The sequence below is a fragment of the Nicotiana sylvestris genome, chromosome 10 (genome assembly GCF_000393655.2).
Source record: "Nicotiana sylvestris chromosome 10, ASM39365v2, whole genome shotgun sequence".
Taxonomy (NCBI): domain Eukaryota; kingdom Viridiplantae; phylum Streptophyta; class Magnoliopsida; order Solanales; family Solanaceae; genus Nicotiana; species Nicotiana sylvestris.
Window position 1 is genome coordinate 24,708,183 of NC_091066.1, and position 12,696 is coordinate 24,720,878.

General features: G+C 39.1%; 1 protein-coding gene across 1 annotated transcript; it reads right to left on the bottom strand.

Annotated features, from left to right (window-relative positions):
- Positions 1-5,323: 5,323 nt before the first annotated feature.
- LOC138879102 (uncharacterized) lies at positions 5,324-6,097 on the bottom strand. The gene is made up of 2 exons (XM_070158680.1): positions 5,936-6,097; positions 5,324-5,821 (listed from the first exon to the last, which is right to left on the bottom strand). The coding sequence occupies exons 1-2, from the start codon at positions 6,095-6,097 to the stop codon at positions 5,324-5,326; spliced, it is 660 nt and encodes a 219-aa protein (XP_070014781.1).
- Positions 6,098-12,696: the final 6,599 nt, after the last annotated feature.

The window sequence follows — 12,696 nt, forward strand, 5'->3', positions numbered from 1 at the left end:
AGCATCCTCTCCGTCATGAGAATCATCAGAGCTACTACTCGCAAACCGGCCACCTCTCGCCTCCTCCTCTACTACTTCCGGTACCTTGCCCGTGGTCACCTTATCAGCACGGAATTAGCCTTCCTTTTTCACCAACCCATCCACAGCTAGATTTTCAGGCACCTGAGCATCCCTGCATAGTTGAGTAACTAAAGAAGGGAAAAAGAACCCATACCTTTTGACTTGGATGCGGACGAATATCTCTTCATGCATCACTTTGGCCACGTCGAAGTCGTGACCATTTACAAAGCACCAAATCAACGCAGCGCGGGGCCCATTGACCTCTGTAGTATTGTGAGACGGAATCAAGTGGTTGTTTATGAGGTACAGCCAGCACTTCCCTTCAAAGGTGAGTGCGGAGGAGTGAAACTTCTCCCCATAGTCCATCCAGACCACTTCTTTTCCGGGCGCACAAATTGTCTCAAAGAATCGCGCCCATTTTTTGTGCGTTGGGTTGCGGCCGTATTCATAGAAGTCATCATAACCAACCGAAGGTGGAGGCAGCTGGTAGGTTGTCCGTATCGCCTTAACAGAAGCATTCACTGCCCTTCGGCGCACCGTGACTACTCCATTATCATGCTCTGGCACATTCGCATAAAATTCTCGCACAACCATTGCATTGCCTTCACAGGGCTCATTGATGAATGTGTGCAACCCCCGCCTCACCAACTCCTTTTACATGTGAGGGCAGTGTCTCTGGAGCTATCTGACGTTAATACCTCTCTTCGGAATTGGCATTTTACGAGCCTTTTCCGCAAAGCGAGCCTGAGCATTGGCCGAAACAAATTTGGAACTATCAAAGGAGTGTGCAGGTGCAGCTCCTCGTGACCTAGATGAACCAGCCTGGCTGCTCGATGAGGCCCCTGTGGCGCGTCGTTTCCTATATGGAGTCATGATGCCTGCAAAACGGAGACACATTAGCACAACCCAACAGAAATTTTGTGACTTAATGCGGTTACTCAGACTTCACACGCATAAAGGGTCACAAACTATATAATCACGATCATTGGGACCTTTCCACAAACACCTTGTGGGCAGTAGGCCTTCACAACCCCTTTTAAAACTTTTTAGAACAAGAATCACCCACTTACACTCACCAACATCACATATCAAGTTGGATTCCACTCCACACTTATCATCCACCAACACTACAACATCTTGCACCAATTTCTATACAAAATCTAAGTACAACTACTACAACATAGGCATAAGAATACAACCAAAAAATTCTGAAAAATAGAGAGAGAATAAAAAAAGAGATGAAAGAAACTAGGGCTCATACCTGTGGTGAATGAGAATGGGGAAGATGCTAGTGAACTCGGGGGGGGGGGGGTCGTGAGATGGGGGACGGGAGGGTTTGGGATTTGGGAGTGTTTGGAGAAAAGTTTTGTTTTTGTTTGAGTTGGAATGGGGGAGACGAAGGGTAGTGGTTTTCTTTTGTTGAATAGGGGGTTCAGGTACGGAGGGGGCATTATTAGATGGGTGCAAGTGGTAATTTAGTCTAAAGAATAAACAAAATAAAAAAAAACATAAAATACACTTGAAAAACGCCGGATTGTTTTTTTTGCGAAACTAGCGCGCCCAGATGCGCGAGTGCGCTAGATTTAGCGCGTCCAATACAGAACCCAAGAGCTACTAGCACGCCCAGATGCACGTCCAGTAGCGCGGTCGCACTAGTAGCACGTTCAACAGCGCGACCAGGTGCGCGGCCAAGGCAAAAACTTTGCAGTTTAGCGCGTCCAGTAGCGTGGGCGCGCACCTGGGCGATATTTTTCTTCAACTTTTCACCTGTTCTTACCCCGTTCGATGGCCTTGGCACCTGCCCTTTGTCCTGCATTGGTTAGCTCTTCCTAAAACACAAATTAACACTACTACTATCGTTGGTTGTCTCCCAACCAACGCCTTATTTAATGTTGTGGCACGACTCAACACGTTCTCAAGCATCCGTCAAGTCCACCGAGGTCTTGTGACGTGCAAAGTCACCACCCCAGTAATGTTTTATCCTTTGACCATTCACCAAGAAAGTACCAGTTGATCTCATATCCCGCAACTCCACAGCTCCATGAGGCTTCACACTTACCACTACAAAAGGGCCTGACCAACGAGATTTAAGCTTTCCTGGAAAAAGCTTCAACCTCGAATTGAACAAAAGAACTTCTTGCCCTGGCTCAAACTCTCGATGTTGGATGTGCTTGTCATGCCACCTCTTAGTCTTCTCTTTATACAATTTGACATTTTCATATGCATGCAAACGAAACTCATCAAGCTCGTTGAGTTGCAGCAACCTCTTCTCGCCAGCCATGTCCCCATCCATATTCAGCTTTTTAATTGCCCAATAGACCTTGTGTTCAAGTTCGACGGGCAAGTGACATGCCTTCCCATAAACTAACTTATACAGAGAATCACCTATGGGAGTTTTGTATGCAATTTGATATGCCCACAATGCGTCGTCTAACTTCTCTGCCCAGTCTTTTCTATTTGCACTCACTGTTTTCTCAAGAATCCGCTTTACCTCTCTATTTGACACTTCCACTTGACCACTCGTCTGGGGGTGATAGGCAGTGGAAAATTTGTGCTTGACTCCGTACTTTGCAAGAACATTATTCAGCAGTTTGTTGCAGAAATACGTTCCTTCATCACTGATCAACACTCTGGGAGTTCCAAAGCGTGTGAAGATGTGCTTCTTAACAAAGCTTACCACCATATTTTCATCATTAGAGGGAAGAGCAATGGCCTCCACCCACTTAGACATATAATCGACTGCCACCAAGATGTACCTATGACCATTGGAGTACAGAAATGGTCCCATGAAGTCAATTCCCCAAACATCAAAAAGCTCCACTACCAGAATGTTTTGTAGCGGCATCTCGTGCTTCGTTGTGATCGTTCCGGTTCTGTGGCACCTGTCACACATTTTAACAAAGGCGTGTGCATCCCTAAACAATTTTGGCCAATAGAAACCTGATTGTAGCACTTTCTAGGCGGTCCTGTCTCCACCATGATGACCTCCGTATGGCGAGGCGTGACAGCTATGAAGTATGGCATTCATCTCCTCCTCAGGAACACATCTCCGCACTAACTGATCTGCACAGAGCTTGTATAAGAATGGCTCATCCCACATGTAAAGCCTCACATCATGCAGGAACCTTCTTCTATTATCGAGTGTCAATTCTGGTAGTGTCACTCCGCTTACAATAAAGTTCACATAATCTGCATACCACGGGGATGTGCTTGAGGTGATAGCCAATAGCTGCTCATTAGGGAATGTTTCTCTGATTGCACCCCCTTCAACTACATGGTTCCGATTTTCTAATCTAAACAAGTGATCAGCCACTTGATTCTCTATTCCTTTGCGATCTCGGATCTCTAAGTAAAACTCTTGCAAGAGGAGGACCCACCGAATCAGTCTTGGCTTGGCGTCTTTCTTCTCAAACAGGTATCTGATAGCTGAATGATCTGTATAGACAATGACTTTGGTCCCCACTAGATATGACCTGAACTTGTCAAACGCCCACACCATGGCAAGAAACTCTTTTTCAGTGACTGTGTAGTTCATCTGAGCTAGATTCAGAGTTTTGCTCGCATAGTAGATGGAATGGAAGATTTTATTTCTCATTTTCCCCAAAACAGCTCCAATAGCCAAGTCACTCGCATCGCAGATCAACTCAAATGGTTGCTCCTAATCTGGAGAAATTATGATTGGTGCAGTCACCAACCTTCCCTTCAGCTCCTTGAATGCCTTCAGATAGGCAACATCAAATTTGAAGGCGACATCCTTCTCAAGCAACCTGCACAAGGGAGAGGAAATTTTCGAGAAATCTTTAATGAAACGACGATAAAAACCTGTATGGCCCAAGAAACCGCAAATGCCTTTGACAGATATCGGTGGGGGCAATTTTTCAATCGCTTCCACCTTTGTCTTGTCCACCTGAAAACCATCTTTGGACACCTTGTGCCCCAAAACTATACCTTCACGTACCATGAAATGGCACTTTTCCCAGTTTAGCACCAAGTTAGTTTCTTCACACCTAGCAAGTACTTTGTCAAGGTTCATCAAGCAGTTATCAAAAGAACATCCAAACACAGAAAAATCATCCATGAACACTTCCACAAACCTCTCAACCATGTCAGTAAAAATGGCCATCATATACCTTTGAAAAGTCGCATGTGCATTACAAAGACCGAAGGGCATTCTCTTGAATGCATATGTGCCATAAGGACACATAAATGTGGTCTTCTTTTGGTCCTCTAGGGCTATAGCAATCTGATTATACCCCGAGTAACCATCTAAGAAGCAGTAGTACTCCTTACCAGCTAATCTATCAAGCATTTGGTCAATAAAGGGGAGGGAAAACTGGTCATTCCGGGTGGCATTGTTCAATTTTGTATAATCAATGCAAATTCTCCACCCGGTGACAGTTCTTGTAGGGATTAAATCATTATTCTCATTAACTACTACAGTCATCCCCCCTTTCTTGGGTACACATTGAACGGGGCTTACCCATTTGCTGTTTGAGATAGATAATACAATACCTGCATCAAGCAACTTAATTACTTATTTTCTTACCAACTCTTTCATGATTGGATTGAGTCGGCATTGTTGCTCTACATTGGGCTTGTGTCCGTCCTCCATGAGGATTTTGTGCATGCAAAAGGTTGGACTAATGCCCTTAATGTCAGACATCGTCCACCGAAGTGCTCGCTTGTGCTCACGTAGCACTCTCAACAGCTTTTCTTCCTACAATTTAGCCAAGTCAGAAGAAACAATAACGGGTAAAGTGTCAGAGTCACCCAAATAAGCATATTGCAGGTGAGGTGGAAGAGGTTTAAGCTCCAATTTTGGGGCTTCCTCAATTGACGGCTTTGGAGGAGGTCCCTCTGGCCTATTCAAAGGCTCAAAGGGGTGTATCCCTTGCATGTACGCACAAGATGTATCAACGATGTGCATCATCTCCTCAACCTCCTCATCAGTCCCCAGGATATCAAGCAACATAAGTGCTTTCTCTAGAGAATCGTCTAGATATACACTCGGATCATGAATATGCTCATCAGCCTCAACAACAGATATCATTGAGAGCTTCTCATAGTGAAGGGGAAGTTGGATTGTTTTGTAGACATTAAAAACTGCTTCCTCGTCATCTACCCTCAAAATCATCTTTCCCTCTCTCACTTTGATAATTGCATCACCAGTAACTAAGAGAGGTCACCCTAATATGATTGGAACCAGTTCATTAGCCTCATAATCGAGGATAATGAAATCAGCAGGGAAGATGAATTTCCCAATCTACAACAACACATCTTCAATCACCCCTTCAAGGTGTGTTATCGATCTATCAGCCAGCTGCAACATCACAGTAGTGGGCCTTGGAGCTCCCAGGCCCAATTTCTTGAACAAAGATAGAGGCATCAGATTTATGCTCGCCCCCAAATCGCAAAGAGCATGACCCACATCAATATTACCAATGCGCACAGGAATCATGAAGATGCCAGGATCCTTAAGCTTTTGAGGGAGCTTATTTTGGACCCTTGAAGTGCACTCCTCAGTAAGTGCCACTATCTCAAATTCAGTTAATCTTCTCTTGTGAGCCACTATATCTTTTATGTACTTAGCATACTTTGGAATTTCACGAAGCACATCAACAAGTGGGATATTCAATTGAACCTGGCTCAACATAGAGAGAAATTTTCTGAACATGCGATCATCATTCTTTTTCTGCAATCTCTGGAGGAAAGGTGGGGGTGGCCTTGGGGCCTCCACTGGCTCTGGAAGTTCAGCAGCATTCTTTGGCTCGTGAGTCACTTTAGGGATCAACTCTCCCTCAGGTATGGGCTTGTCTTTCTTTTTCTTTGGCACTTCCTCTAGCTACCTCCCATTTCTAAGTGTAACTGCATTCACTTGAGGGTTCTTTTCTGTATCACTGGGGAGAGCGCCTGCAGGTCTAGTGTTTTGATTTGTTGCTAACTGCCCCATTTGCCTTTCAAGATTTCTGAAGTCGGTCCTGAGTTGCTGATTGTCAATCAACAACTTCTTTAGAAAATCATTGGTACTTTCTTCCATTTGTTGGGGTGGTCTCTGAGGCTGATTGAAACTCCCTTGGGGTCTATGCTGATTCTGATTCTGCTAATTTCCACCCCATGAGAAGTTGGGATGATTCCTCCAATTTGGATTATAAGAATTCTCTTATTGTGCATGTTGATTCGGTAGACCTCTGTTCTGTTGCCCCACATAATAGATGGATTCTGGATTCGTGGGGCACATATCACTCATATGACTGTCGCCACAGAGTTCGTAGCAAATAGTCATTTGTTGTACATGTTGCATTGTCTGTGGCTGCTGCATTGTCATCCTAGTCATCTGATTGGCCAGCTGATTTTTGCTTAATTGCCTTTCGTGAATCACCCTCACCTTGCCAATTATTATCATTAGCAGTGAAGTTATTCAGCAAGATTTGGATTTCACTGTACGGTCTGGCCATGCAACTACCCCCACAAGATGAATCAAGATTCATCTTTGAAGCATCATCTAACCCATCTACAAAAGTGTGACCCAATACCTCATCCTTCTGGCAATGATGAGGACAGTCTCTGAGCATCTTCTTGTACCTTTTCCATGTTTGATGAAGTGTCTCACCAGCTCGTTGTTCGAACCCAAGAATTTGACTCCTCAATATCTTTGTTTTCTTAGTAGGGAAAAACTTGATTAAGAATTTCCTTGCCAGATCATCCCAAGTGCGGATTGAATTCGTTGGATCCTTATTCAACCACTCCTTACCTTACCCGATCAGTGAAAAGGGGAAAAGTGTCAGCCTGACATAGTCCCTGGAAACGTTCGAATAATTGTAAGTGTCCGTAATTTCCAAGAAATTCTGAATGTGCCTCTGCGGGTCTTCATGAGGTAAGCCCACAAATAGCCATGTGGATTGGATCAGCTGCACCATGTATTGTTTTAGCTCAAAGTGCCCAGTAATATCAGGCATCACAATAGCCTGAGTCATATTAGCCAAACTGGGCCTTGCGGCTTCGATCACCGTGCGTTCCTCATTACCTGACATCTCAATTGGTTGTGGTTGAACTACGATGTCCAACTCTCTTTCAATTCTAGTTCTAGCGTCCACCTCCCTCCTCAATCTGTGAAGTGTTCGTTCAATTTCGGGATCAAGAGGAGGGAGATTGTTTGCGCTTCTACTTCTTCGCATTCAAGAAAAAAAACTTGTATTAGCACAAACAAAGTGAACTGAAAATTAAAACTTGAATAAATAAATAATAAAAGCTCAACTCAGTCAAGTAGCTAATTTCTAAGTCCTCGGCAATGGCGCCAAAAACTTGTTGCGACCAAAAACACTCACGCAAGTGCACATGATCGTCAAGTAGTAGAGTAGTGAGTAGAGTATCGTTCCCACGAAGACTTATGATTAACTGTTGACTAATTTAAACTCAATTAATTTGTCTATCCAAGAGGTTTTTTTTTACAAAATAGAGATGTAATTGTTTTACTACCTAAACTACCAAGCAATAATCTAACTAGAGCAATTAACCAAACAAATAACAATTTCGAGTAATAAACAGTATGAGAGGATATTCCAGGGTCACAGGCTAGTTAACAATCGTGTTATGTTCTTGGCTTAAAATGACTAATCGATTTATCCGGATTGTTGATTGACAGGGTTAATGTTACTCATAAGAATCTGTCAAGTTCTTACTCGCCTATTCAAGTTAATTCAATGCATATATGTCTATGGAATTAAGATTAACAAGAATGCATTTACAATTCCTGTATTTCAACCAAGCAAGGCAATTGGGTATATGTCTATCCTAATTGCTAATCCGTTCCCCGAGGCCCGGGTTCAAGAACTTGCTCTATTTAATTTTATATGCAATCTAAGGTTCCCACTTTCGAGTTCAACTAAAGATTCGTAGATAGTATTTCACTGTTAGCTACTCAACAAAATAATTAAAAGCAGAATAAAATAAACAACCCAATATGATAAACCAACTTTGTCAAATTAAACTTCAAACAACAACATTCATGTTTCACCCATGACCCTAGAATAATGGGTTTTAGCCATTCATACTAGTGTTCATCACAAATAGGTTCAATTTCATCACAAATAACAAAAACCAAGCGAAGAAAAGAAGAACTTGATGGTCAAATCTCCTCCTTGCCTCTTGCCTCTCTCTTTCTTGCACTCGACTATGAAAACCGTCCTTTTTCTTCCTTGGGCGAGCTTGACTTTATATAGGTTAAGTGAGTTTTCCTCCAGATTTCCAATTCTGCCCCTAGATAACTCTTCCCGGATTTTGGACTAGTGCGACCGCGCACCTGGACGCGCATTTGGACGCGCTAGTTGGCTGAGATTCTTGTCATGGACGCGCTAAAAGGAGCGCGGTCGCGCACCTGGGCGCGCATGTCCAGTTCTGTGTTTCATCACTTTTTTTCCTCGTCTTCAAGCGTACTCAGCTCTGAGGGGTCTTTCTTGCTCCAAAATGGTTCCAATCATAACTTTTTAAGGCATCACATAGGCTCCTCATCCTGCAATGTATACAATTCACAATTAGAGCCTATTTTTCATCAATTGACCATATTATGATATTGGAATATAATCAAGTGGGAGCATAAACAATCGCCAAATTACCTAGATTTAACCTATTATCAGTATGCTTGAAAAAAATAATGGTTTTCTCAGCAGAAGCGAAGCTGGGAAGTAGATATCAGTGCGGATAACCTAATAGCTTTTGCTTAGATCTTGTATTTGAATTAAAAAAAAATTACTAAATATATATAAAAATGTAACCGTGAATCCAATAAATAAATAAGTTATGAATTCAATTACAATTTAATTTAAGAATCTATAAACTTTAAATCTCGATTCCGCCTTAGATTTTCTGATCCATTCCTCTTTTTCTTCTCCTGCTAATCTTTTTATTAATCTCTATTGCGACAAACTTTTATCCACAAAAAGCTTACCAATGTATCATTGCACATTGACAAGTGTGTGGTTATGTGCTCAATCTTTTTCATGCAGAAAATAAGATGTGTCGATCCTCAAATTGAGAAATCCCATCATTTTTTTTTTCTCGGATTGAGTAATAACAGCAGCACTGATACTACATATTCTTTTTTTTTTTTTTCGTTCTTCTCAATGCGAGAATATAGGACTGATATATTAGTGTAACCATTGCAGATGTCACAAGAATAATGACAAAATTTTGTTTTAGACCTTATGTGTGAAAGGCTTAAGTTACATAAACTCCCAGTAGCAATGGTAATTCTAACATGTATAGTAGTAACAACTAACATGTAAGTTACTAATACTGTTTTTATTAGGTTATCACATAATACTTATTATGAAAATTACCGAAAAATATGTTATTGTGGCTTAATTGTATAAATATTTTCTACATCATCATTGTATAGAACTCCATGAAAAAATACGAATGCTATTCTATTTTTTCAACAAATATTACTTAATTACTTCATGTTCTGCCTTGGACGTAAAATAATGTCGCCTACATACCCCAATTAAAAGCCTTATTATAACTTTTTAAATGATAAATAAAGTGAACTTGATAAATAAGTCGGAAATATAGTAATGGACAATAAAGAAGTTGAATTTTTTAATGTACTATATATCTCGTGATATGCGAACATATGGCCTAAATTCACCTACATAATTAATTAATACTTAGAACATTCAGCTGATAATAATGAATTGAATTTGCATGGAAAAGTCCGTATGGTACAGTTGAGGGCAGCTGAACGAGAATGAAGGTTCAAGCTATCCATGGAATGCTCACTTGAAACTTTTGTCCAATCAATATGAGAAAGAAAGAAGTAATGATATAGACATATAAGAATAGAAAGAAAAACGGGTAGGTCTCTTGAATGAGACAAAGCATAATAATCTATCTGGAAGAGTGTACGTAGGTAGACCAAAAAGAGATAAGATCGGCAATTAACGTTAGCTTTCCGTGGTTGTCACAAAACTGTCGAATATTCCACGTTAATTAGTAACACGCATAGCTGTTCTTCCACACCCCACAAATCCATAGCTTCTTTCTTGTCTTTAGATTTTTTCACATCAGTTGATCGATCTAAAAACGATGAAATTATGAATGATATATTGGCCGACATTTGTGACCAGAAATTCTTCTTTTTAAATGACTGGATTCTTTTTTAGGTGTGCTTCTTAAGTAAAAGCTTATCATAAAAGAGTTGTGTGAGAATTTGGACAAATTCAGTTGAAGTTGAAAGAAAAAAAGATATTTAAACTTGAAATTGAGAAAAAGTTTTAATTTGTATAAGTAATAGGATAGTGTTATAAGATCACTTTGTTGTTCAACCAATATTAATTATTACACCTTACCTTTGGAAACTGTGCGTTAGCATTGCATCATCCAACTTACCAATATAATTACTAAGAAAATTCAGTAAAGCTGGATTTACCTTACCCTACATTTTTTGTCTTAATGAAAATAAATATAAAAAAGGTATTTCTTCGTCCCATTTTAATGGTCGCTTTAAGAAAATAATCATCCTTAACCACACTTAACCATGGTAAATACTTACCCGCATAGGATATTTACTCAAAATTAATAAAATTTATTATAGTTAAGTGATTTAATGAAGTAAAAATATGCATTAGTTAATTAATATTTAAATGATAGAATTATATATGCAAACAAATATCATGCTTCTATTGGTTTAGTGTAAATTTCGAGTGAGGATAACAACAGATTGACGACTTTCACTAAACTTCGGTTTTATGTTACATGGACCTAACAACTAGTATATGACAATGCATAAAGAGAATTGACACTTTTTTAATCTTATAAGTATTAAGTTTGGCAACAGAAACTCAAAAAAATTGACACCCAATAGCCAAAATTATTTTCCTTAAAAATAATAATAAAATATATTTGAAACTCTCTCTCTCTTCTCTCTTCTCTCTTCTCTCTTCTCTCTTCTCTCTTCTCTTCTAACAGTTGTCTCCTGTTTCTTCCACAATTCGTGCCACAAAATCCAACTGAATGCCAAGAATCACATTAAAGCTTACTAGTCTATTTTCTCCTTCTACCTTTCTTAATTAATGAAACTATTATTAATTAATTTCTGTCTAACTCACACAACGTATTAAATGTTAGAGAAGTGCTGATAATCCTAATATAGAAACTAGAAGATCTTTCGCACACATATCTTGACTACGTTTATTGCATGAAATGTTATTAATTTCAACAAAATTCTTATAAAATAAGAATGTTTAATTAAACTAATTTTTAAACGTAATGAAAAAATTATTTAGGAAAAATTAAGAGAATGTCATTTAAATGGAAAGTATGTTATAAATACAAAAAACTTACAATTTGGTAAGAAAAAGTAGGTCAGCAGCTAGATATTTAAAGTTGAAATTGAGAAAAAGTTTTGTAAAATTGATCGGATATAGTGTTATAAAAATGTGCAGTAGTACAGTTCGGTTTTATTAACTTAGTATATTTTATAGAAATGATATAAAATATACACGTATCTGTATCGATATAAATACGCCAAAATAAATTTTTATATATTTATAAATGTATTAAGGAAGTTTTGACTTAAAATTGTTATGTATCCATGGTGCAAACTTATAATAATTTCAAAGTTTTCCCTATCTTTGTCAGTGTAAACAAATAATTCCAAATACCTTGACTTTTTCTGAACATATTGAGTCAAGTAGAAATATAAGAATTCGACACACTTCTTTTTACATTATTTTGATTATATTCACACTTATATCGGGAAAGATTTTGATTCGATATATATTCTCACACACACACACACACACACATATATATATATATATATATATATATATATATATATATATATATATATATGTGTGTATGTATATATGTGTGTATGTATATATATATTTTTCATTTCACACGATGTCTCCACTAACCACCGTGAAAGTGATTATATTAGTTAAACACTGTACATCTCAGTTGGTTAATACAGAGTTTCATTTCTTCTCTTCCTTCTCTCTACTTTCTCTCTCTACAATATTGCTTGATCTTTCAATTCTTCATTTGCATGTGTATGAATCCGAGTTCATGATATTAGATCTCGGATTCTATCATGGTATCAAAGCGCTCGATCTAAATTTAGGACAAAATTCGTCAAAATTCCAATAGGAAGCCATTGCTGAAGCTGCTCCCATGGGAGAACCAGAGATTGAAATTTCTCGAATTTATCACAATCATCCTTTGTACTTGAGAGAATCGGACATGCCTGGTGTAGCGTTAATCGACATAAAACTCACAGGTCCAGAGAATTATGGTCTGTGGAGTCGAGCTATGCGAACGGCACTGTTGGTGAAAAACAAATTAGGTTTCATAGAAGGAACCTGTGTAAAAAGTTCATTCAAAGGTGAATTGGCAAATCAATGGGAGAGATATAATGTTATAGTGCTGTCTTAGATTGGAAAAACAGTGGCGGTGGAATTGCAACCTAGTATCATTTATGCATCAAATGCATCGAAAGTTTGGAGCAAATTTAAGGAAAGATTTGATAAATCGAATCTAACTCAGACTTATCGACTGTGGAAGATGATAGGGTCGTTAACTCAAGTTACTGATTCAGTCACTGTTTATTACTCAAAAATAAAAGATCTATGAGATGAA